The sequence below is a fragment of the Pseudomyrmex gracilis genome, unplaced genomic scaffold (assembly GCF_002006095.1).
Source record: "Pseudomyrmex gracilis isolate BER0280 unplaced genomic scaffold, ASM200609v1 scaffold_26, whole genome shotgun sequence".
Taxonomy (NCBI): domain Eukaryota; kingdom Metazoa; phylum Arthropoda; class Insecta; order Hymenoptera; family Formicidae; genus Pseudomyrmex; species Pseudomyrmex gracilis.
This window is the reverse complement of record NW_018020610.1, coordinates 868,016-895,956: the sequence shown is the minus strand read 5'-3', so window position 1 is coordinate 895,956 and position 27,941 is coordinate 868,016. Positions and strand designations below refer to the sequence as shown.

General features: G+C 41.3%; 1 protein-coding gene across 1 annotated transcript; it reads right to left on the bottom strand.

The window, feature by feature from the left end:
• Positions 1-47: 47 nt before the first annotated feature.
• On the bottom strand, positions 48-27,941 carry LOC109852276. Its single transcript, XM_020423297.1, is given in 15 exon segments — positions 48-4,662; positions 5,177-6,755; positions 7,376-7,470; positions 9,791-9,896; positions 10,391-10,447; positions 10,539-10,647; positions 10,820-10,890; positions 11,659-11,761; positions 11,936-12,186; positions 12,480-12,689; positions 12,815-13,143; positions 13,318-13,455; positions 13,861-13,962; positions 27,597-27,783; positions 27,786-27,941. Coding segments are annotated over 15 exon segments (7,896 nt in total). The 3' UTR covers positions 48-259.

Sequence of the window (27,941 nt, the reverse complement as noted above, 5' to 3'; positions counted from 1 at the left end):
TAATAGAAGAACTTACAAAAATAAAGATTCAATTTTATCAAAATTATTCGAGTTAAGAATCCTGTTAATTATTAACAAGATAGAGCGCGTCATTATATAAATTAATATTTTGTTTAATTTTATGGAAGCATTCAGTGATGTTTCGCAGCCGTTTTTTGATCGACTCCAAAACTTATCGACTCGTGAATACTTGAAATTCTTTTTCTTTTTTTTTGTTTTTTCTTTCACGAGGAATGTGACCGTCATCCACAGCTTACGTTCAGGAACTGTAAGGCACATCGTTATAATGACTGCGAGCCTCGTGTTTTGGTGAACGCAAATGCGCTGCAAAATCGTTTATCGAGACGCACTCAAAGCCGGGACAATACAGACACTTAAGATGCTCCGGAGTTTTCGCTTGCTGTATCGTATTCAGATCTCTGCTAGCGTTATTATTGGCTGGGTACGCGGGTACCATGTTGTTTTGTGCCAACGAAGACACATTGCTCTGAGACGCTAAATATTGATTACGTACATCATCATGTTGTTGCAGTCGTTGCTGTTGTTGCAGTTGCTGCTGTTGTTGCAATTGCTGCTGCTGTTGCAATTTCTGTTGTTGTTGCAGTTGCTGCTGTTGTTGTAACAACTGCTGTTGTTGCAGTCGCTGTATCTCTTGATGCCGCAGTAGTTGTTGCTGTTGCTGCTGTTGCCATTGTTGCAGTTGTCGTTGTCGCCGATGTTGCCGTTGCTGTTGGTTATACAGTGCTGATTGTGAAACAGATCCTTGATTGACGTTCTGTATGAATGGCCTAACGGCTACAGTGCTAGTGTTCTGCTGCTGCTGCTGCTGCTGCTGCTGCTGCTGCTGTTGTTGTTGAACTAATGTTGTTTGTTGGATGTTGTTGTTCTGAATAACTTTGTTTGTTGCCTGATGAGATACCTGAAATATTGGTTGACATGTCGGCTGCTGTATCACCGATGGTTGCGTTACCACAGCAGACGTATTTTTCTGTTGCGGAGTCCATGGAATTTCATACTGCAATACATTCGAGCTTACGTTTTTATTTTCTACTACAGTATAAGCAACTAGATGTAGTGGTTTCACACCAATCACCTGATATTGTCGGGAAGTAGCAGAGAGAATAGGACGTTGCTGACTTTGATTCGAATTCACAACGGGTTGTGGTGGCAGTTTGGGTCGAATAGCTACGTTCGGAGTCCGTGCCAAAATTGGATTAAATAAAGACGCTTGTTTTCTTCGTTCGGTGTCATGTTGCGATATGTGTTCGGTTAGTTTTTGCACGCAGTCAAACGGCTGACCGCATTCGTAGCATATATGCGATTTCAAAGGAGCGTTTGTCAATTCTGCCAAAGATTTCACGCGCAAGAAAGTTGTTTTGTTTTCAGTGTCTTTATTCTTGGACGATTTTTTTGGTTCAGTGCTTGTATCATTGTTCGACGATTCCTTTAATTTAGTGGTTTTGTCATTCTTCGACAATTCTTTGGAATTCTTGTTCAAAGAAACTACATCTATGATCACTGGATGAACGATAGCATTGTTCGCGCGATTATCCTGCGCGGTTTTCGAACTTCTGACGTCGTCGACACATATCGACATTTCCTTATTTCCTGAAACATCCGCACTTTTGTCTGGTTGCGCGTTGGTTTCTTCCTGAGTTATTATATTTAAAGCGTCTTTATTAACGTTTGTAGTGCTAGAAGTTGCTGCAGATGAAGGGACTGATTCCAAATCAGTAGATTGTTTTCGTTGTTCAACAGTTGCGTCAGAATTAGATGTAACAGTTTTTCTTTTTTCCGTATCTTTATGTTCGATGAGCGGCACATTGTCAGTCGTGTTTCCAACAGCAATGTTTGACACCGTGTTCTCCTCATCTGACAAAGCTATTACCATATTATCATCGTCTGAATCCTCAAGATTGTTCAAGTTGTTAGTCTCGTTGTTATTATTCTTCGAGTTATCAATGTTCGAGCAATCGTTCGCGGAGGTTGTTGTAGTATTCTTCGCTTCTGTTGACTTTTGCGCGATATCGATGGAGGAAACGCTATCGGAAACACCTGGCGCTGTTACCGTCTCAATCGGTTGATCTTGTTTCTCACACAATCTTTTTTTGATCATTGATTTTTGTGACGTGACAACGGACAAAACCTGGTCAGAGCTTGTTGCCGATTTCTCACCGATAGATTCGGTTTCTTCGCGACAACTCGAGACACTTGCGACGGACAGATCATCGTTATCCTGTCTCTGCAAAGTCGTCGTAGAATTTTGTTCGTTGACGTCGCGATAGACCACCTTGCACGAGACGGACTTCTTGTGCGTAATCGCGTGATTCTCAAAGAGATCGAAAGCATCGAAGTGAGTCTCACAAACAGAGCACACGTAGTCTTCCCGCAATTCGCCGTGAGTGCGCCAATGTTCCTCGAACTTCTCCAACGATTGCCACATGCTCGTGCAGACTTTGCAGATGTAGACTTTCGTGATCGCGGTGACGGTCACGCAGGTATAGTACAGGTTCAGTTCTCGCTTTTGCTTGTGATCTGATGAATGCTGATCGAAAACCGTTTTGTTGCAGAACTTCTTGTTGCAGAATCCACATATTAGAATAAGATGTTTTTTCTTAATCAAAGTTTTCGCGACAGTTGAAGTTGATGCGTTGTTATCAACGGCGCGAACGTTACCAACGTTACATGTCACCATGTGTATCCTCATAGCCAACGGCGTGTAAAACGGTGTTTTACACTTCGGACATATATGATCGGCCACCTCGTAATAAATATTCATCTGTTTGTCGTTATCCGCGGATGGCATCCTGATGAGTCTCGAGCCGACGTAAGTATTCGTCGGAAAATCTAGATGATTGCTCTTGAAGCACGGAGATTTCTCATGATTGTTGAAATGAGCGTTGAACAGCGGCCCGAGTCCGTAAAATGCCAACTTGCATATGTTACAGCGGAAGGTCACCGTACCCTTGCGATTGATCTTGGCATGTATTACCAAGTGGCGATACATGTCGTTGAGCGAGTTCATCATCACCTGACAAATGTTACAAAATAACTTGGCTTTCCTGTTATTTTGTGAATTACTGGCGCACGACGGAGATACAGAAGACTGACAATGCGCTTCAAAGCACTCCAACAGTCGAAACAGTATGTGACAACATGTGCACTGTAATACTATTTCAATCGGAACGTTTTCCCCATGGACTATTTTGATGTTCCTGTGGCATTTGCAGATGGCAACCGGCTTTGCTGCTTGTTTTATTTCTTCAATTTCATGATTTTCTATTTCTCGTGTTGCAGAAGTCGACTGCTCATTTTGCTCTTTTGTCGTTTTCGGTAAGTTCGACATTTCGTTTCTTTGTTTGCTTGCATCGTGCGACACTTCCGAAGTAACAAGTTTCTTTGCGTTTGTATCGTTCGCATTGTCTTGTGATGTACTTCCTAGCTCGTTCCCAATTACCTCGACAGTCTTTTCCGGAGCTCTTAACTCTATCACTTTTTTCAATATATTTCTGGAAGCTTGGTTATTTTGTTTGTCAGTCTTTTGAGATGTAGACGCAGTCTTATCTATAGGACATACTCTCTTAATTTGACAATTGGTTTGCTTAAAATGTTCAGAATATTGGAAATTATTATCGAAAATCTTTAAGCAACTTGTGCATCCTACACTACGCTCTTTAAGCGCTTGTTGGTAGCCTGGAAATTTGGGTCTTATGTTAACAAACTTTTTTTGCGACATCGATGGATTTAAACTCTCAACATTCTGTTGTATCAACACGTTGCCGGGCGAAGAATCTACGATTGCATTCTGTTTACATAAATATAAATGATGTTCTTGCCATGCTCGAAACTGCTCGAACACTATATTGCATTTACCGCATTTAAATGTAATTTTTGTCATTTCACACGATATTCGGGGAACTTGAGACGAAGTTTTCAACCTTGGAGATTTCGTTTCTCTAACGAGCGATGTAATATTGTTCGATTTTGCTGATAATTTTAATGATGAATCTTTTTCTGCTTTTTCTGCTTTTTCTGCATTTTCCGTCATTTTTTTCGTCAAATTCAAGCAAGATTTTGATGCAATATTATTTTTATCATTCTTATTATAAAGCGGATTTCTAAGAATTTGTTTACTGTTTTGTAATTGAAGCGGATTATCTTTAGAGATAGTTTTCTCAACACTTTCGTTACTCGAAAGATTCACACAATTGGCGAGTGACTCGAATACAGTCTCGCATTCTGCCGATTCCGCTGCAGTTTCCGTTTGTTTTTTCGGGAAACCAACTTCTTTAGAAGCTGTAGCAGATGTATCATCTTTTGTGGAAGACAGAGATGTCGAAGCCACGTGGTTGGAAACACTTCCACATTTCGTGTCAGCTGAATTCTCCGACGGATCTTGCGAAACAGAGGATACTTGTGACGCCGATTGCTTCTTCGCAGTTGTTTTTTGCGACCGTCCTGTGGATTTTTTACCAAATGCATTTTGCCATATTTTCAATAGCTCCTGCGACGAGGGGTCTTGCTTTTTCTTTGGCGAAACACTGATCTTATCTTCGTGCAATTGCAACAAGTTGTACTGATCTATAGGAATCATAGACATAAAGTTGTTGCTAAGTGGAAATTTCTTTAGCGTAGTTTTGACGTTCTCTGTAGATTCATTATCTGCAACAATTAAATTAAAGGTTATATTAGGTATAATTGTAATTATTTTGATAACAAAAATTACACAAAAATATAATAACCATAATACATTACTAAGTACTAGTAACAAAATCAGTACTATTATTTAAAAATAAATAAATACTATTAATGATAAATACTATTAATACAATTTACAGTTAATACTATAAATATATACTGAATTGTAATAATTAAGTTAAAAAATTAATTTTTTTAAAGTTAATATAATGTAAAGTCTATAAAGAGCCATCGCGGGATGTTGTGCGTGAAAATATGACTGTGCATATATCTATGCAACAGAACTCACATTTACATGTGAGTTTTTTTTAATTGAAATTTTAATTCTATCAATTCATATAGGATGCTAGTTTTGCATCACATATACGAACGACCCCGAATACCCCCCTAACTAATTTTAAAATATTGCGAAAAAATTAAATTATAATTTTTCCATTGCTTTTGCATAACGCGAGAAAAAAGTTTTAAAATGTAATACCTTTTGTTGGACTTCTTTCTATACATTCCTTAGAGTCCTCAGTCACGCTTTGTAAACAAACACTTGCATTGTCATCTGCTGTGTGAGCAATACTCACATCTGTGCTTTTGTTTTGTAACTGTCTGAATCCATACAACGCGCGGGACGTGAAGCGATTAGACTTTATCACAAAATTAATATATTTCTTCGTCAAACGTTCAACTTCACTTGCCGAATATTGGTTATGTTTCATGGAAATCTGTAGGGTTTCCAAATTTATCAACAGAACTCGTGGTTTTTTAAATAGTTTGTAACTTTTCTTTAACTTCCTTATGTACAAATCATCTGATTGTTTCTTCTGTACTTGAGTATCAGGCGTTATTGGTAATCTTGAATCCTTGGAAATATCTTTTGTTTGCGAAGGATCATCGTTCCTAGTCAAAATTAATTTGTTGTTCTGACGTTGCACAGTTTCTTGACTCTCTTCAACTGTAATGTATGAATTCTCCTTTTCACTAGTCATTTTAGTGCTAGACTTCCTTGCTTTCTCTGTATTTTGTCTTAGTACAGTTGATTTGGTTATTTCTGAAGCATCTTTTCTTTGTTTTTGTTTAGTGGTATTCATGTTAATCATGTCTTCAAGTCTTGTTAATGCAATTTTTACCTCACGAATCTTTATTTGCGGATTTGCTTGTTTCGTTTCTTCGTGAGACAAATAAGATCTGCTAGAATTATTAATATCAATTATATTTTCATTACTTTCACTTGATGATATTCTTCGACGTCTTTTCTTTGGAACAGGTCGCAACTCTACGGACGAATCACTTTCGTCAGTAATATCAATGTCATTACTTTTAAGGATTGACGATATTGAGAAAGATGATTCTTTGTAAGGTATCTTTTCTTTTTGCTTCATTAACTGTTTATACAAATTTTTTCTTCTGAGTTTGATTTCTTTTAATTGACGTTGCACTTCTAATGCTCTTTCTATTATATCTCCACTCGAGTCATTTTCACTAAAGTAACTTTCTAATTTTTCAATGTTTAAAGATGGCAACAGATTTAAACATTCAGTATTTGTAGACATATTTTTATTTCGATAAAAATCATATGGCAAAATACGAGCAGATGTATGTGTTTGATCACCCCCTGTATCCTTCTTTTCACTTGGCATCTCTAAATTTTCTAATACGTACGAGTTTGCAAGTTGCAACTTTTGGGGGGCATTTGTAGATTTCTCTTCAATAATTTGCGATTGATCTTGCGCATGTTTTTCTGCGTTATTTTCTACTAATTTTAATGCAATAGGTGTTGTTTTCTTAGAGCTATTTTCTCTTTTCTTCTCCTTTCTTCTGTAAAGTATTCCTCTTTTCCATTTTCGTACAATTCGCTTTTTTTTCTTTAGTTGTGTATTATGTGCGTTCTTTTCACGTTTCTTGAACTTTACTATTGGTAATTGTGTAATTTTTACTGAAACATCTTTAATGACCAAATCATTGTTAATTGTCTGTTTATTTCCACTCTTTATTGAATTTAATGATGTATTTGCACTTTTTGTTGAGGGACTGCCATCAAATATTTCTTCATCTGAGCTACTCATCTGTAATATATTAAGTGAAAACAAACTGTGATTTATGTAATTAAATATGTGTGTGTACATGTATATTTATTTGTGTGCTAAAAAATAAAATTTATGCAGCCTAATTGCAATTAATAAGAAAAGAAGTTTTAACAATTATTTGTATAACTTGTAAATATTTTTGTTTAATAATCATAATCTGAAACTTTTTATTTTACACATAAAACTTTTTCAAGTTTTGAGACATCAATCAAAGAATAAAGAGAAAATTTTACTAAATCTTCTCCGCAAAATTAATTTTTCTTATAAACAAAGTTTTCAACAAAAACCTTTGTTCCCTCCCAAAACAAAATAAATGTACAATTTAATAACAAAACACATAACCTTAGAAAAGACAAAAAAAAAAAAACACAAAAATATGCAAAGTCACAAGTAAACGAAGAATTATTAAATTGTCAAAATTTGCGCTTCAAGTTTTACGCTCCACAATAAAAGACGAATATTTTAATCAAGGTAAAACAGTTGTTAATTTTCTTTTACGAAAAGTATGCTCTCGTTTCAATACACTGTTCGTAATTATGTTTTTTGCAGACCTCGCAATATTCACTTTATAACAAACTACACTTTTTATATATACTTACATCAAGATCCGACATGATTCTTGACGATATATACTTGGGTCTGCGACAAATTTCTTCTGCAGAATCTTCGCGAAGGTTAAAAATGTATGACGACACTGCGATATTAAGGAACAGAGATTCAGTTAAGATTCAATACTTGTTTTGGTATGTGAGTCATGCGTAGAAATATTCTGTTTTTGTTTACCTAACAATATACATTCGATTATTGTTTAGCCAAACAGCGATCACGTTTAACGATTTGTATATATTTGTATAACTGCACAACCATCGCGTTATCAAAGAACAAAGGACAAAGAAGAGCCAAGAAGAACCTTCTCTCAACAAGCACCCTTATGAATCTGATATTTGTATTACCACTTATATGAACTGTATTACCACTTATACGAACTGTATATATGAATCTTTTTTTCTTCTCTTTACTGTGCCGTCAACCAATCTGGATTTAACCTATTTGGCACTTGCTTTGTATGAGAAAGATACGTTTTGACTCCCGTCAAAGTTAAGTTAGGTCAAAGTTAAGTTAGGTTAAGTTAGGTTAAGTTAGGTTAGGTTAGGTTAGGTTGTAAACTGAGTAACAACACCGGCGGGCACGCAACGACAAAAATTACGCTCATGCAACAACACTAGAGAACAACAGCCACAATTCACGCGGTAGCCAATTAACGTCTCGTTTTTTCCCAAGTTTTTTTCACACATTTATCATATTTACAAAAAAACGTCACGTTCTCACAGTGTTTGAAAAGTATACGTAGCGTTCTTTTTTGTAATGGAATTATTGTGTACAACCGACTTACCTTTACCTTCTGCTCAAGCTGTATTCAAACGTTTTACCATTCACGATCCACGCGTCGTCTCGTGTAGTCTCCGACTAAAGAAGACCTCTTAGGTTAGGTTAGGTTAGGTTAGGTTAGGTTAGGTTAGGTTAGGGGGAGAGAGTCGCAAACTCGTGACGTCACAGTCGCTTCTGATTGGACCAGAGATGCCAGATCGCGCCGGACGGCATCGAGAGTATCGAAGCGGGGTATCCCCACCGCCTTCGATGCTCTCGTACGCATACAAGCGAAAACAGCGTCCGTGTGCGGTTCTCGCTTGTATGCGTACGACAGCATCGAGGCGGTGGGGATACCCCGCTTCGATACTCTCGATGCTGTCCGGCGCGATCTGGCATCTCTGGATTGGACAAAAGGAAAAGGCTGCTCTCTGAACTATAGAGTTTTTCAAGAAGACAATCGATTCTGATTGGACAGAGAAAAAGCTGTTCAGTGACGTCACAAGTTTGCAACTCTCTCTCTCTCTCTCTGAAGCTCCCTAGAAAAAGTAAAACGATTGGCTATCGTGTAGCTTTTAGGGTTGGTTTATAACAGCCGTAAACACCGTTAACTACTTAGGTCAATGTCGTAAAAGTTGGAAAATAGGAAACTCGTGCTCCGGTTCATAATTCAATTATAAACAATAGTAACGCGTTTTCCTATTTTCCAATTTTTACGGCATCGGCCTGAGTTAACGGGGTTAATCAATCCTTAGGTTGGATCCTCATGCAGACATCGGCGCTTTGACACCGATCGTTGATTGGTGAAAAGCAGGTGGTGAGGATAAATTAGAGCTACCATTTACCCTCATCATCCGCTTTTCACCGATCAACGCTCGGTGTCAAAGCGCCGGTGTCTGCGTAAGGATCCAGCCTTAATCCGCGCTCACATGTGGTGCGCGAGCTACGTATCATGGCCGCTTCTTCGCACGCGCGCAAGTAAAGTCGCGTAAACAAACTACAACACGAGGAGGTAACGTTCAGAGGAAAACGGTGTGATAAGGTAATTTATTAATAATCTCAAAATATTTTCAAAATATACGCGCTTGTAAAAGTCACATCGATGACGCATAAAAAGACTTGTTTATTTACATTCGTTTTTTTTTTTTTTTTTTTTTTTTTCATATACAATCTGTAGGGCTGTATATATTTATAACATATATACCTCAGTCGTACATGTGATCTTTTGATTTGTTTTTTTTTTTTTTAATTTTATTTTCTATCGCTTTCCAGAAACGCTATACAATATATCGTGTGAGTGTGTTTATATATGTATATTAATTTTTTTTTTTTTTTGTTTTTTTTTGTATTCCTCTAAATCTACACATATACAACAAATAGCGTCGTGAATTTCTCGTTCGAGAGGAAAGAAACGCGAGAAAAAAAGAAAATAAAATTGCTTCAACCGGTGAAAAAAAAAAACTTAGCGAATAAGTCTTGTAATCTCAACAGTCGCCGCCGTGAAAATGCTTCGGCACAAAGAATGGGCTCATCGCGTTCGTATAGCGTAGGTGAACGATAATGACAATGACTTGCAAAGACGTCGTCGGTCGCGCGCGCATCGTTCGTGACCTTGATAGCGGCAGTAAACGCTAAGTAACAATATCACAGTGTGGGTTTCTCGTCCGCGGGTTCTTCCTTTATAGGACGACTGCATTCCATCAGCGCGGGATTCGCCACGGCAATTATGTTGTCTCCGCGCGAGGCTATCACCTGCGCAATCAATTCGTTTGCAATCAACGAACTATCATGATAGATAATAAATAACAGCATCGATTAATTTATTTGTTTTGGTGTTTTTTTTCCTGTTTTTTTTTGTTGTTGCAGAGTTTTAAACAAACAATACTCAGTAAACACAAAGTAACAGTAACGTAACATTAATGTTATAATTTCTCAACAATGTAACTGCGATGTAACATACGTCTTATACATAACAGTTACATTGTTGAGTGGGAAATTTGTAACATTAATGTTATGTTAATGTTATGTTATTTTGTAATAAATGTTATAATACTTTGTGTTTACTGAATATGCATTTAAGTGACCGAGCAAGATTTTTTCCAATGAATCATTATCTATGAAAACAAAAAAATATGACATTGCAAGTAGAAAACTTGTTTTGCAGCAACTTTTGCACTTCTAATAGTTTACAAAGAGCAAAAAAATAGCCGGCGCACAACGATAAGGATCTCCCACTCGTTGCTCACCTTTAGATTGAAATCATTTTTTTTATCGCTGTTTTCAACCTCCACCTCGTTTGTATCCTGAAACAGACACATCATCACAGTTCTTCATTCTCTTATCATCAATTAGTTTACATGACACAGATAACTCTGTTGACGTCGCGCCACTCACATGCATGGACGAAGATTCCTCGTTGGAGAACGAGAATTGGCTATCCGAATCGCTGATTTCCTCGCTGGTGCTGAAAATACCGTTGTTATTCTTCTTCCTCCAAACTGGACTGAAAACATTGCGAATATCTGAACATCAATATGCATTTAATGCAACGATGTGCGCGCGTATATAATATACAATATACTCCGTCCGAGAGATAAACACATAGAGAGATAAAAACACAAATTTCGTAGACAATTGTTACACGTGCGCGTTATAATATCTCCAAAGATAATCACCTCGACGATCTGTGTCTTCTCGTGATGGAATTGTTAATGTCCGTTCCGGAACATCGGAGATCCAACTCCTCCTGAAACAGTGAACTGCTACAGACAGTAGAAGCTGAAAATTGAATGCACCGAAAGGAGAGGGAGGAAACGAAATAGCAGATGGATTAAACGAGCGTAGAGAGTGTGAATAGAGAGAAAGCGCGAGGGACAGGCAAAACACGGCTTGGGATACCAGGCTAGGAGCATAGAATCCAAGCAAGTCGTGTCGAGCGAATCAAACTTTAAGAGAAACAATCAGTTTTTCTTCAATCTCAACATCTACAACAAGCAACTTATATAAATCAAAAGCACTCTCGTATTGTTGTTCTGTCGAATATCCATTAGTTTTCTTTTTTTTTATATTATTCGTCACTTGTATGCAGATTAACAACTTTATATAAAAAGAAACAAACACATGCATGCAACGCAAGAAGAAGAAACTACGAGACCAATTCAAATTTTGTCACGAATAATATTTACAAGATTACAGGATAGTCCAAAAAGCTCTTAGATTCTTTCTTGGTTAATTTTTGTTAGCAAATGTTTTAACTATACGATTGTGGCAAAAACTCGCAATTTTCGAATCGAAACGATCTCAATCCAGTTGCTAAGCTGACACGCGCAAGCCATGCATTCACAGCAACTATACTTGACCTTTTTTGCATCCGTTTTCTTTTGCGCATGTTACAAGTAAGTGCAGGTGGTTAAATGCGTTGCGATCTCTACGTGACGGTTAATGATTAGCGACCATGCGAGTGCGGCGTTTCAGTGCACAGTGAGCGATTTATTTCTGTGGTCGGAGATCTAACCTGCGTCGCATCCTCACCCTCACCCTCGAGCTCGAGCTTCGGACGTTTCGAGCGCTCGGCTTCGGTTTCGTCTCCGTTTTCGCGCGGCCTCGACATCGACAGGCTGCAAAAGTATCTTTATTTATTTATTTTTTTTTTATTTACACAGTTACACGCACAGCCAGATTTGTGTATTTACAGATTTTTACGTGGAGTTACAATCTCTGTCATATTCTCTTATACAAATTCTAAAGTACTTTTTTTTTTAAATGGCACTTTTCGCGTCTTCCGCACTTACTATTGACTCTTGGAGTAATGGTAACCGGAATCTCGGACGACACGACGTGCCAAAGGGAACAATTCGTCCCTTCGCGTGAGAAGGGCCGGCACGAATCTGCAGATTTGCGCGGCCGCCTCGTTCACAGACACCTCGTGCAACGTGAGAGGCTTCTCCGGCTTTCTCTTGCAATCGAACCTGCCGTAAATCGCCGCGTATTTTCGGATCTCGTCCATTTTGCGCGGATCGCTATCGGACATTGTCATCACCATCTGTAACGAAAAAACAAAGTAAACGAAGTTGAGAAATCGGCGAAAAACAAGAATTTTTAACAAAAGATTGCTCGATTTTAAGTTTTTGCCATGTTGCATAAAATAAAAAAAAAATTATACACTTTGTTTTGTTCTTAAAAAAAAAAAAAAAAAAACGATATCTGGGTAATGTTTAATGTCGAAATCAGACGCGATCATGCTTGTAGACGGTCTACAAACTTGAAAGTCTCCTTTGTATTTCGGACACGCTTCAGAGCACGTCATCGCGCGCCAGTTTGAAATTAACGATTCACCTCCAGGTTCTTGCAGAGTTTTTTCTTCACATTATGAGGCTTAGGATCGAGGGGCCTTATGGTAGCGACGAGCCTCTCCGCGGCCTCGGCGAGCCGCTGCACCTGCGACTGCAGGAGGGTTGGCGTCGACTGCGGTGGACTCGCAGGTGCGCCGACGCCGCTCGGGCTTGGCGTCGTGCCGCTGCCGCACGAAGACTCGCACGTACCTACCTATTGATGTGACAATGTATATTTACATAAATATGCAATACATATGAGTAACAAGAAACATTGAAAAAAATATATATATAATAAAACACAAACTAAAACGATTAAGCAATGAAGATGATTTGTACCTGCAACATACTGGGACTGTGTGTAGTAGTGTAAGGTAAGGACGTGTTCGGGCTCGGGCTCTGGCGGAAAGTCGTGGAAGGCGCCGAGGTGGACACGCTGGTGACCGGCACAACAGGACTGGCGCTCCGACAGGGTAGTGGCGTCAAGGGCACGTGAGGCGTCGTCGACACGTAGGGAGTCGGCGTCAGTGAAGTCTGAGAGGTCGCGGTAAAGCCGGTAGGTAGACTCTGCATCTGCGGCCGCGGACTCGCGCACGCGAAACCTACGGCGGCGGCCGCTGGAGTTTTCGCGGCGGCGTTTGTCGGCACGACCGGCGTTTGGAACAACGCTGCGAGACGCGAAATTCACACTTGATGTAAAACTTACGCGATTGAGATAAAACAAAAATTAATAGTAAAACTTTGCAATCGACAAGTTTTTTTTTTTCATAATCAAACGCATATATTTCTGTGTGTAATAAAACAAATTTATCATACTGCGACGCGAACAAGTGGTACTTTACAAGGATTAGTGAGCCACTCCTGCAGTGCTTTCTGCAACCTTCTGACGTGAAGCGGCTTGCTCGCCATGCCGACCAACGCCATAATCTCCAGAAACTCCTCTTCACCCGCATCGCACAGTTGTTGCACATCATCGCCTCCTGTAAATAAAATAATTTACGTCATGTTATATCACCGACATATTCAGAGGATTGATTTGTTACTTTTGACATTTGAGAGTATTGTTATTTACAACTTCTATAAAATTTTACGACGAACTCATACACACGCACGCGCAATTTTTAGATTCTAAAGTTTATTTTTAAATGCGGAAAAGCTATACAGTAGTGAAAAAATCTAAATTGTTCTCTGACACGTACATGGAGGAGAGATGAGGAAAGAGATAAATTAAAGATTCGCAAATTAAAACTTCAGTTCGGAAAATTATTTAATTCAATAATTTAGTTTTTTAATTCAAAACTTTTTACCAAACGTTTATATTTGACTACGAAGACAAAAAAGAAAAACTTTTATTTAAAACTCAACAAGAAAGCTGCGCGCCTTACCCATCTCGAGAAGCGTGTCGTAGTATCCCAGCAGCGAAGCGCGCTGCATCACTCTGTACAGCTGCAGCTCGGCCTCGTTTTGCGGCACGGATGTCTGCACCACTGCAAGTTGTACAAAATCGTTACGGGGATTCGTGAAGAAAGTACAAACCGCGACGCTATTACTAACGATGGGAATAATTGTCATCAGTTCCGTGACAGACGCGCGCGTCGCCAACAACCAACAGTATTGGTCGTTATCGCGAATCGGTCTCTCCGGTCTTTTCTTTTTTCTTTTCTATCTATCCTTCTCGTTCACGGTCGGCAATAAATTACGATCTTTATTAGACAGCTCGACAGCTGTAAAAGTCGACGATGTTCCGCAGAAGATGTATAAATTGAAAGAGCGATGTTTCGCGGTATTTATATTTTTTTTTACACCAATAAGACGCTTTTTTTTTATCAAGTTCACGTGCGCGAGAATTATAAACTGGTTCGGTTTATTATTCTCATAATTTCTCTTCGAAAAGAAAAATTAACGTACGATAATCAAAATATTGCACGGACGAAAAAGGACACGTGTGTGTAGTGTCATTGTTTAAGGATTAATTACGCAATATTCTTCTTTTGTATAAAATATTATATTATATTTCACATATTTTGACGAAAGAATAAGTTTTTGATTGTAATCGAGGGAAGAGATCAATTTTGTTTTTTTTCCACGTCATCGATTGCCCTACCCTCATCGCGATCGTCACCCCCTCGCCTTTCCAGGCCGTTGTCGTCTTGGTCGTCGCACGTTGTCGCGCCGACAAGATCGCGCGCGCGAGTTTAGCGGCGAGGAGTCGCCGCTGTGTCCGACTAGTTTCTTGCAAATTTCGAGGAACTGCGAGAAAAAGCGGCGTGCACACACGTACCGCGTATAAATTAATACCGGTGCCGCCATTGGAGAGAGAGAAGGGTAAAGGAGGGCAGAGAAACGCAGGGTAAGGCCGAAGAAAGAGCCGGAGAGGACGGAGAGAGAGAAAGACGGAGAGAGACAGAAGGTGCAAAAAAAAACTGGCCGGCGGGTCTTATTACGAGCCCGGGTCTCGGTCTCACGCTCGTGCGGCGCGGCCTCTTGGATTCGCGAATAGGTCCCCGCCGACGATGACGGCGGCGGCGGCGGCGGCGGCGACGGGGGGTGGTTCGGCGACTCGTTCCGCGAGATTTTTCTAGCGCAAACCGCGACCCGCGAAAAAAGGATCTACGTGGAAGCACACTCGGAGTCGCGCGCGGGTCAGCAGAATCGGAGCGACGAGAAAGAGCGTATGATGAAGAAGAAGAAGAAGAAGAGATGGTCATCAGTGCGGTAGAGGAAACTACGTTTCGCGACGAGAATATCTGTGATTGCGAGGAACGCAACGCAGAAAACGGATGTATATACCTACGTTCGCATCGGTTCGAAGTTTTCGCGCCGGTAATTTTTAATTTTTGTTCGCTGGATATCACCTTCATGTGTCGCATCGTCTTTTTGTTTGTTATTTATTCGGACAGAGTTTCAATTATTTCGCATTATGAAATGTTCCAACAAAGCGAATGTGAAAATTTATCCACCCTCTCTCTCGTTTTGATTTTCGCAAAGTCGCGCGATTCGCGCCCCCATTATATTACCGCCGCCCGCGATTTATTAATATCGTCGCCGCTGACACATCTTATTCTCGTTTTCACAACTTTATTAATAATAACCTCGCGTATGTGATATACACGTTGTTGACCATCTATCCGAGCCTGTCATCCATTCGCGCGCGACAACACCTCGATCGTGCTTTTGTTAAAAAATAAAACCACGCGCCAATCGTCCGCGCTCATCATCATCAACTTCGCACGCCGCATTAACCGCGAACTTATTAATAATTCATCCCCATAGTATTACTTATTTACTCGACCTAATTCGAAAATCGGACGCGGGATAAACTTGCGACTATTTATTTATACACACCGCGCGTTTCATCGAATATCATTTAAACCAGTACATTAATTAATTACCACGTAAATCGTGATTTGCTGTGTCATCAAATCGGACGCAGACGTAAGTGCGCGATCTCTTTTTTGTTTTTGTTTTTTTTTTTTGTTTTTTTTTACGCGCCAACTTCGAGGCCGCTGGCGGATCAGATTTCGCAGCGGATTTTGGCGGAACGTGTTTATCGAACGAAATTGGACTTGAAAACCTCGGGATGTGATTTCGACGCTTTTTCTCGTCCAGTTTTCACAATCGTCGGTCCTTCCAAACTGGAAATCGTCACAGGGCGATCGAGTTGCGCGCGGCAACTCACTCTGTATACCTGTGGCGGCGAAACGCGCCAGCGGCACAGGCCGGCCGTGCGCTCTCGCGGCACATTTACATAACGACTTTTTTGGCACGGGGTGGTAACGTTTTTGTAGGCTGGGAACGCGAACGCCGCTCCGGAGGCGGAGAGGCGCGTCGCCGACGGTGAGAAAAACCTGATCCCACCTCGGCGAAACCCCCGAAGACTCGCGCGCGGCCGGGGCGCGTACACTCGGGGTCGTCGTCGGACGCGACGCGGAGCCCGCACATTCTCCGTGCGCGACCGGTCCGGTTATGCTCTCCCCGACCATAGAAAAGCGATAACAAAGAGAAAAGTTTGAAAAAATGTTGAAAAAAAATTCAAATATATTCGAAATTGTTCGACCTAAAATTGGATCTAAATTTAAATTGAAACGAGTTGCGTTATCGATCTCGGCAAAGAAAGGTCGACGGATGACGAAAAACTAAAGTATCTGCTCGAAAAGGTAGATTGTAGCCAAACAAATAGAAGACAAAAAAGAATAAAAAAAAAAACAACGCAGAAACGTATTGCACAAAAACACCAACACCGATAAAAACAATATTTGTATATTTGTATTTTTGTAATATTTGTTTTCTCCGATTGGAAGACACGTCAAATAAAGTCGCGATACCGCGCGTTTCGCAGGTATATATACAAGTTATTCCACTTCTCTGATGTTTTTTCTCCACGTTTTTTTTAATGTAAATTTTATCTTTTTTCTATACTCTCCGATATTCTCATTACGTATCGGCAAAAAAAAACCTATACACAAAAAACAGCGAGTCGACGGAATTGAAAGTCGGCGGAACTTTCATATATCAAGGTCCGTATCGAGGAATCCTGTCGCGGCACCGACGACGACGACGAAGACGACGACAACGACGACGATGACGACGACACGAGGATTATCGTCGTTTTTCTATCCTTGGATATATATGTTTTACGATTATTGTGACGAGAATTAGCCCAGATCTTCGAGGTCTGTGCGGAGGCCCGGAGAAAAACGGCGAGACGCGCGCTTACGATTCTCGCAAGGAGAACCGGATTAGACGCGGCCGCCGAAAAAGAAATCGCGGCGCGCTGAATCAGAAACGAATCCGAACTCCGCATAACTCCGTCATAGTCCGTGTGATGCGACGAATGCGCGCGAAATGAGAAAAATTACGCTTTAATTATGCTAGCCGTATAATTACAGAAAAAAAAACACGCGGTCAGTCGCGCGCGCGCGCGCGCACACACACGTGCACAGAAGTCGACACGCGCCGCTTAACTTCTCGTTAGAAGAAAATCGAAATTTTGATCGGACGCGCGCGCACAAAGGACCGGTTGTCCTTGTGACAGAAAAATTTTGCGGGAGAGAAAACAAACAAACACGGAGTTGTTCTCGTCACTCTCGGCATTTCTCGAATGGCATTTCGAACTTCGCGCAAGAAAACACGTCGTCGGGACAGATTGTCCCCTTATTCGCGAGTTTTACTTCGCGATTGGTCAGAGGAGGCAGAAAATGATTCCCGAAGAAACTCGCCGTGACGACATCCCGTGGCGAAAGAAGACTCTTGTCGCGCGACGGGAGTCAAATGCGACATCGCGACGATTGACGTTGAATCGCGCGCTCGAGAGAGATTACAAAGTTTGCGGGGAACGACAGATCGAACAGGCGGAAATAAACTCGAGGAACAAAAAAATTTTAATAAGTGATTCAAGATTCTCTCCGCGAGACTGATCGTCGCGTTTTCTCGCGTAATATCGCGAGGAAAATCTCGAGAAAGAGACCTCCTGATCTACGGCAACGGAAGCTCCAACAATTTTTCGCGCGTCGTTTCGGAAACATTCGAACTCGTCGACATTGTGCCGATTTCCTTAGCGGCACGAATAATGGATATCAGCGCGATATATTGTCAAGGTTGCTTGATAGATGACAGGAGAGCGAAGTCGGACGTCGCTGGACCGTGTCATGTTTTTTCTTTTTTTTTTTTTTTTTTTTTTTCTCATCACCAGCGAGCGCGCGCCCGTCATTTTTATTACGTCTTCCGCCGGCAAGAAGACGCAACGTTCGCGGCAGACGGTATACCACGGGATAATCGTGCGCGGCTTTTTGCATCCGCTTCCGATGCGGAAAGTTATCGATGAGCGAGGCGAACGATGGCTAATGATCCACGCGGGATTAATGCCAATTAATGAACGACGTGTTTGAAGGATTCGGTGAAATAACTTTGTGGCTTTCGACGACGATCCGAATGGAGGATTTGCTTTTTTTTTTTTTTGAACAATATGAGAAGCTAGGGAAGAATCAGATGTAAGTCGTGGTGTGGTACAATTGACATAATTACAACGAGATTGTAATGCCTAGAAATTTTGAACGCGAATTTTTAAAAAGAAAGAGAAATCGAGTTTTGAAAAATCGATTGCAATTCGTAAAAAATTCTTAATTACATTCATAGGTGATCTCGGTTGCTTTTGAATTTGTTTCACGTTATGTAAAGTCTCTTCCCTTTCTCTCTCTCTCTCTCTCTCTCTCTCTCTCTCTCTCTCTCTTAAAAAAAGATATGTAAAGAAATAATTGTTGCCTCTTTTCCTTCTGCGATACTGATTCTTTTTGCAGCTTACTTCAGCATAGAGCTGCTGTCAAATGCTGTGTATTTTTAACAGTTCGAAGTTACGTGTGTGTGCGTGTGTGTGTGTGTGTGTGTGTGTGCGAGAGACACAAAATCAATAGCGTGCATCTGTCGTGTCTAGTTAAAATAAAAGTGACTTGTTTTACCACTAGATCAATTATCACGTGGTTTCGTTTCAATATAATTAAATAAAACAGAGTGAGTTGAATAACGTTATTGAATAAAACGTGAATTCTTAAACATCGTGTTTTAATCAGAAATGAGACGTGAAGGAAGACAAAAAAAAAAAAAAAACAAAGAAGAAAGACACATGCGAACGAACGTGTTTTCAGCTCCTGTATTTCCTCCTGAATATATTTATCATTGAATTATTTTTTGACATTACATAAGAGATATTTGTCCGGTAATGTTTCTAAGAGCCTTTGGACTTGTTCCATGTGTAAGTATGAACACGTCTTTGAAACTTGTACTTTTTTTTTTTTTTTTTTAGTATTTCTGTACACACAATAAACTTTGCGTCGTTAGGCTTTTTTTATGCCTTTATATCTTTTATGCCTTTTTTTACTCCGAACAGTTAACACTAGAAGGATCAGCGCGCGTGTCGATATATTTTTCCTGTATTTGCATCCATAATAAATGACACGACAAAAAACTCATCGTAAACAACTATATTTACAAGCCTTGCGATATATAATATTGACGATCTTGTTCTACTTTTTTCTCAGTTTTGTTTAAATAAAAAAATCAAGTTGATTACTAATTAGAGACATATTTTAGAATTATTTCGATTTTTTTTCAAGCAAAAGAGATATATATTGAAATTCTGACACATCGCGTGACAAAGAAAAAATATACACAAATTTCGGTATTCATTACATTTATCTCCCGCAAGGGAAAACACCGGTGTTAGGAGGGGGGAAAAAGAGAGATGGGATATAAGGAGAATGAAGATAATGGAACGAAAAGGAAAGAGGAGAGAAAGGGGGTTGCGGAAAGGTCAGTCCAGAGAGAAGACGTAAAGTAAACGGGGGTGAGTTTAAGGGCGCCCGGAACATGGACGATGGAACCAAGAAGGTTTCGCCGGAGTGGCAGAAGACGGAAGAGGGGGAGAAGGTGGGAGTTGGTGGTGCACGTTCTTTGTCCGATACTTCACGGAGAACGGACGCTCTCCTCCGCTGCCTCTGGTAGCGCAAAAACGAGTCTAGTTTCTTAGGAGCGCGCTCCGTTCTCTCTCTCTCTCTCTCTCTCTTTTCCTCTCTCTCTCTCTCTCTCTCTCTTTCTCTCTCTCTCTCTCTCTCTACTTTGCTTCGTTCTTCTCTCCTCTCCTCTCCCCTTCTCAGCGCGATGTGGCGCGGAGCGGCGGTTAGTATTTCGCTTTTTGTCGGCATTGTAATCAAGGAAGGGTTAGGTGAGTTTTTGTCGCCCTGCCGCGCGCTGCCCCTTCCTTCCTCTCTTTCTCTCCCGTCCTCCTCCTGGACAAAACATCGGGCAGATGGACTGACTCGCCGTTCGAATCTCTCTCTCTCTCTCTCTCTTTCTCTTCCTCTCGTTCTACCTCCTTCTCCTCAGGCTGCTCCTCGGCCTCGTTCCTTATCCTTCGCGTCCTTTTACCCCGCTATAGCGGCTCCCTACACCCGCCCGACCCTCTTTTTATACCTTGTGCCACTTTGCACCACCGCTCGTGCGCGCCTGTCGTTCCTTGCCCCCATCTTCCTCCTTGCCTTCCTACTCTTTCTCTATCTCTCGTTCCCATGTGTTTTTAGATACGTACATACACACGGATGGAGAAAGAGAAAGAGAGAGAGAGAGAGAGAGAGAGAGAAAGAGATTTGTCTAGTTGCACCAAAATTTTCTTCAGCAGCGGTTAACGCGTTATTCATAACTCCGTGTTTGGAAAAAAGTGGATTTTCGATTTCAGAAAACGGTCAGAGATAAAAAAGAACTTACATAAAACGCAAATCCTGATGAATTAAAGTACTAATTTGAAAAGTAAAACATATGTGCGCGTGAGGAAACAAATAGAAAACGAAATTTGCTACTCTGCAGAAAGATTACTGTGTTCGTTGGAGTCTTTCAATGGTGGTCGTTCAGAATCGCTACTGGTATTGGCTGGGTAAGCGATCTTGAGTCCCAAGGGTGCGGCCCATGTCCCATCCCCCTTGTGAGGGGATAAATCCTACTTCATGCAGCAGAATTCTCCGATTAAACAGTCGGTCGACCTTCGAACTATTTCGAAGGTACAATCCGCGCCATTTTAAAGAACATCATTACGAGATGTTCATTGTTAGCGCGAAAATATTAATTTGCTATATTTTTATTTACGTTTAATTAAGTAAAATGATAAAATATAGAAAACAAAATTCTGCTACTGTCAAATAACACAGAAGAAAAATACGTATCTTTTAATGCATTTCTCTATAAAGAACTCAATTTTTAATGTCATTATTAACATACTTGCGTTAAAATATAGTTTTGTTTAAACAATATCTCCTACCGAGAATGGAAAAGTGTCGTCCTTCACGTTAAATATCACACTTCGATTTCCGATTTTGTGTATAAATAATTACACGATTTTGTTTAAGTAAAACTATTAATTGAGAGAGAACGTAAAAAAATTCAGGTTTCCCACAGACCTTCTTTGAATAAATGGGTTTTTTTTTTACCGAAGATCTTTTTTTGAGAAGAGAGAGAAAAGGGTTTATCGCGGACGTGAGGGGTCGTTTTTTTCAGTGGACGGAGCTCATCACCTGCGGGAACTAATCGACGTGTCCATTGTCAACGTTAATCTGTATCTACACCTGTAGCTAACGAGACGACACACACCTCGTCACTCGCACACGTTCGAAAACAAGGACAGAAGATAAACAATATTGATCGTAAATCGATCACATTTCAACGAGAACAAAATCAACAAATTATTATCATTATTTCTATTAATAATCAACATAAAAAACTTTAAAAAGATTAATGTTATAAAATTAAATAACTAATTACATAACTTTAACTTTTTTACTCAATAACTTTTTATAAAAGCCTGGTAAGTCTCCGTGATGTTACACGAAGATCGACTCACGAGCTCCTTATCGGGATAGAGCGGACGTCACCTGGAGGAAGTGACTGATCGTGGGATACTAGAAAGACACCGTCCTTCATCCCGAGCGAGCGAGCGTGTGATGGTCTTCGCGTGTGACTCATGCAGATTTCGAGCGGTCCCGAGGATAGCGTGGCGAAGAAAAAGTTGCCCCCATCGTCGTCATCGTCGCCGTCGCGGGGGCCCCACGGCCGCAAAAAAGCCGAAAGACCGTCATCTCCGCGGGGGCAAAAACTCACCGAGGGGAAGGGTACGGAGAGAGGAAGGCAGCAGCGCGCTGGAATTCCTCCCGAGATCTCTCTCGTTTTTTTTCTTTTTTAGCCGGTTCTTCCCTTTTTTTTTTTCCGAGTTCCGCTTGCTATCTCGCAAGAGGGTAACCGATATGCATATGCGTGCGAACGGGGTGGGAAAACGAGGAAAGAGAAGAGGGAAGTTCACGGGTCATTCGGGGTGCTCTCGGACGAGATCCCGAAAACCGACAGGCGCGGGCGCATCCGAGCATCGTCCCGCCGGATTATCGCTTAGAACAAAAAAATGCAGACAAAACGGGGAGACTCGTCGCCTTTTGTCCGCCAATAGGGTGTGTGCAACTGAGAGGCCCCGGCAAAAGCCTTTTAATTTATTCGCGCGCCTCGACGCGCGCTCGCTCCTGTGGGAACGTCGCCGCGCGGATTCAAGAAAAAAGAAAAAGAAACGAAAGAGAGCTGGCAAGGAGCCGATGAGAACAAGGGGTTGATCGTTACCTGTCATTTGCATATTCTACTGTCGCTGTGCAGAACGCTTGCTCGTTATTGCATCGATCGAAAAATTTCGGTATCGTATATAGAATATATATCAAGAACGTCCTTTTGTATTGTGTTTGCATTATTTAACGTCAACAAAAACTAAACAACTCTTCGCGCATTTTAACACAAATTTTCTTAAGATAATTGAAAAAAATTTTCAATATATAATAAAATAACTAAATAACATGTAATAATGAAAATAATAATTGAAGATGTCAAATTTTAGATTTATTCCCTCAATTTAGCTCCCACGTGTAGCGAGTTATAAACAAAACAATTGAAATCTAACGTAAAAACTTACTGACGCGTTTTACGGATTTTGTTCGCGAGCGCGGAATAAAACTTCGCCGTTAAAAGGGGTGAAAAGAGAACTTTTCTTGCGTTGCTCTCTCCGCAACGGTCGGTCAGCAGCACACAAGGTGTATGTACAAACGGGTGGGCTCACGTATGTTCTCGTCTTTGTGCAAACGTGGGACCCCCCCTCCCATTCACGTGTACGTCGCTCGAATTAGACGCTTATTCGAGTGCAGCCACCCACCGGCCGTCAAGGCGATCGCGTATTCAGATTAGGTTCTCCCGAGGAGAAGAAACCTCTCCTTTTGATTCTGGAGATCGACGAACGGTCGTCCACCGGGCGTGAACGCACACACAAAACCCGATTCGATCGGGAAGAAGAGCTCGGGGATAAGCAGCTGTGCGTACCCGCCACGCGATTGCGTAAATTTACCTTCTATTATCATGTCGAACCAAGCTTCACGTCGTATCGTCGCCTATTTAAGATGGTAACGCGGAGCTATTATATAAAAAAAAAAAAAAAAAAATTAAACGCATGTTAATTAGAAAATGCGTACATAACGGATACAAAACCTGTTTTTATCTTGTTTTAATTTTTTGAGGGAGGAGAAACAACAACCGCGACAGAAAGAAAAAAACGCGCGAGCGGAAATTTGAATAACGACGGGAAACGTAATCGATAACTGATTACAAAATCGCGCTGGCGAGCGGTACGGTATTAGGACGAGGCAATTATTCCCCGTGGACAAGTGGTCGTAAAGCGACAAAAAACGATAAAGTGAAAATATTGTACTGCAGCGACCGGCCGAGCGAACGACCGTAATAAGCGCAATAATGTCCAATACAGCACTTGCGCTTTCTGCGCTAAGCGCGACATGTGCTTTTCGAAACACATGTGAGATACGACGCGCGCTAAAACTTCCAATACCGAACGTAATCAAGAATACGCGAACGGGCGAGAGTAACTCCGGCTCGATCGCATCATATTTTAACTCTGTTCCGTTTCCTTCCCCCCATCTCTGTTTTTTTTTTCTTTTTTTTTTTTTTTTATGCGAATCCGCGCACATCGACGGCGCAAATTCTCCGATGTGGCAGTGTGGTAGAAGAGGAAGTACGTACAAGCGAACACGCGAGACTGACCAAGCTCTCTTTTTCTCTCTTCTCTCTCTCTCTCTCTCTCTCCATCGTTCTCTCTCTCTCTCTCTCGTGTCTGATGTAAAAAAGCCACGCTCGCCAAGTTTTCTTAAGCGAGGGCGCGAGCACACGGCAAACTTGCCGCAAAAAAACCGGAGCTTTTTCGCCGTGCATCAACGCCAGCGCCGGTATCGATAGAACCCCTTTTTATATACCCTATAAAATGCATAATGTCGCTTATCAGACCGTCGTTGTGTTGTAATAAAGCGCGCATTATTACACTAACTTCGGTCTGCCTTACGACAAATTCTTTGGTCGCAATTGAAAAGAACTCTGTCTTCGAATTAAAAAAGCGAATAAACATCACTTCAAAACGAGCAACAACGCAAGTTAAGGATGCGATTAAATAATATTTTCGACGACGCGAGATCGATCGTTTTGTTTGAATTCTTACATCGTTGTTATATCTCACTTGTTAATTCATTTTTGTGATAATTTTTATGACGATTTGTAATATTTCAAATATGTATCTCCCGGAATTTTCAAAGGAGTTCAGTTTCGTCAAAAATGATATCACACTTCGAAAATGTGACTGATAATTTTTTTTATCATCGAGCGATCTACAAACAATCGCAAGCGATTACCAACATTCTATGCCGTATTTGTACAAATGTTTTTAAATAATCGTCTCTCTAATACTCTATTCATCTGAATTGCGTGCTTTTTTGCAAAAAAAAAAAAAAAAAATACATTAGCATTTGTGAGCTCGCAATTAAACAAAAAAAAAAGATTGCTCGATGTTCTAAAACTAATAATCTTTGTAATAATTGTATAACGATCATTTAAGACGATGACTTCGAAAAAAAAGTGAGCGAGAGAGATAGAGAGAGAGAGAGAGACAGAGAGAATAGAGAGAAAAAGAGGCGCGGTGAAAGAGAAAGGTTTTTCTCGCAACCGAGAGCGGCTCTCTTTCTGTCGCAATTTCGCCTTTCGCAGAAACATCGCGGACAAAACCGCGCGCTTTTTTTTGCCACGCACATCGTCGACGGTCAACGCGCTTACGCGACCCCGCCGTCCGTGCACAGTCCGAATCGGCCCGCTCGTAAGAAGCCGGCAAAAACGCAGCGCGCAATAGTTGCGCGCCGGCCACGCCGGCGGAAGAAACGACGGTGGTTTTGCACCGACGAGCCGTTTCTTGTCGAACCCGTGAGTCATGCCGCATCGCGAACGGACAAAGCACAGCGCGGTTGCACACCGAGAAACGTTTGCGCGATACACGTCAGAAGCGTCTGATAAAAAAATAAAATAAAAAGGAAAATGCGCCGTAAATGATAAAAAAAAAAAAAAAAAAAAAACAATCCTGCGTTACTGTGAAGTCGACGTTTAAGTTTTCATCGAAATGGCGGTAAAGTATCTAATCTACGAGATGCGATATTGAGATCGAAGGCGTCGTCGACACGCGTCGGAAAGTGTCAAAGTGTCATTAACGTCGCTGTGAAACATCGACGCCGAAAATACACCGATATCGGTTCAATAAAGATCCGATGTAAAAATACGTCCCCGCAAATAAAAATGTTACGATGCGAAATATCCACATTGCATCTCGCAGCGTGATAAAAATATTGTTGTGTTTTTAATGAGTGCCTTTTTGCTGTTTATTAATTATTTGCTTCGCTTGCTGCGGCTTTGTCACCTTAATGTTGCTACAGTAGAAACGGTAAACATTTTCCGCAAAAAGCGTCTCCGAGGCGTTGCAGAACGAGCCGTCGTCGTGTTGCGACACGGTAACTTCTAATCACACACACACACACACACATACACACACACAGCTTTCGTGAAATTATACACCACTTCGAGAAAATGGCGTCGATAAAAAAAATATAAACAATGATTACGTTTTTTTGACAGTTTTTTTTTTTTTTTTTTTTTTTACAAAATCACGCGCCGCGATATTTTTTACCGCGGAGACGAGAAACGGACGCGACACGACGGAAATAATTCAGCGTAAAAAGACAAAAATCGAATTGGAGATTCACGAAGAGGATAAATAAGCGGCGCAAGAAGAGGCGAGACGAGAATTTTCGAAATAAGCGACATATCGAACTCGGTCGCGGGCGCTTTTTGCGTCCCTCCACGACGCATCGAGAGTCGCGCGCGATAAAACGAAGTACAGAAAGTTAGGACGAAGACTCGGTCGCAGTTTCGTCGAGGTGGGAGAAGAAAAATCCTGTTTTTCTGGGGGCGAGATGCGAGAGCTTTTTATCGGCCGCGTGACTCATCCAGTTTTCTCGGTGAGAGAGAGAGAGAGAGAGAGAAAGAGACACAAAAGCGCACACCGATGGCCCGTGGTAGCCCTCCTCGGTCGAAACTTCTTCGCTTCGCCGGGATAGGTAACTGCTGGCGATTACGTTTCTTGCGTAAACTCGCCGAGAGAGCAGCGTTCGCAATCGAAATGCGGCTCGCGCGCGGTTTAGAAACGAGAGCGCAGATATATATATATTTATATGTACGAGTGCAGTGGCCCTTTTTGTAATTAGTTTGCTTTTTAAGAGCGAAAGAGATCGAATAGATATTTCATGCGAATGATCCGAAAACAATTTTTTAAATCACATTGAATTACGTAAAGTGATTTTTATATATATCAGTTTAATAAAAAATTTACTGATGATTGTCTTCGAGATAGCATTTTTCCTGTTTTCATCAACTTTTTCTGAGGATTTTTCACATTTTCTTCCCCGAAACAATATCTGGGGCAGTGCAATTCAGCTTGAAAATCAAAAGCGACGTCAACAAATGCTTCTGTTTTTTTTTTCTCTCGACTGCATTTTCGGCAACAAGAAGAAGAGCCGCGCGGAGCCAAGTCGGGGAGAATATCAGAGAAACGTTGGAGACCGTGTGGATTTTTTTGTCAAAAACGTGCTGGCGCACGCAAGTCTGGTTTCTGCATCACGACGTCGAAAATTTGCTGACGTTACACGCCGAGATTCAAGCGAAATTGCAGAAAACAACTCAAAGCTTGGCGTTGAGGAAAAGAAATCAGGAAGTCGCTCCCATTACAAAGTGTGAAGAACAACGGGCCAATATGTTAACTCCACATTGAGAAGAGAGAATTATCATCTGTAATAAATATGATATTTTCTCCGTTACAGATTTACCAGAATTTTACGAAACTTTCAGACCTGGTGCTTTTAAATTTTGCTTAAAAGAAAACGTGCATCTTGAGATACTCGGTGGAGCTATCGAATTTTCCAATTGTTCTTATTTTGTTCTCTGTATTCACCGCACTTATGAGTCGCACGTATTCCGAATATGCCTCACAAATACATATATTTGTCCTAATTCAAAACTCTTCTTTTGCGCGCGCTTTAATTGTATATTCTTGTACAATTATTACAAAAACGCGATTAAGTTACTACACATCATAGTCTTCGATTCCTACAATTCAACTACATTTAAACGGAGGAGATTAAATTGCGGAGCAGATTAAATAAAATTAAACACAACTTACAAGTTCCGTTGACGTTCCTGCTGAGTATTCTGGGCAGAGCGGCGACCGGCACACCGGCCGGCTGTTGATGATTGCTGGAGGGGCTCGCCACGACGACGACTGGATTTTGCGGGGTGCAGGGTGCAGACGCAAGCGTCGCGGCGACGGTTCCGCCACCACCGCCAACGCCNCGCCACCGCCACCGCCACTGCCGCCGCCACCACCGGCGCCGTTGCTGGTAGCGGTCACGACGACGGTGCTCGGCGTCGAGGACACCGGCGAGGGTGTCGCGACACCACGCGTCGTCGCCACCGGCGTTTCTTCCGCAACCGAGGACGACGTACCGACGACCACGCGCGCGTCCAT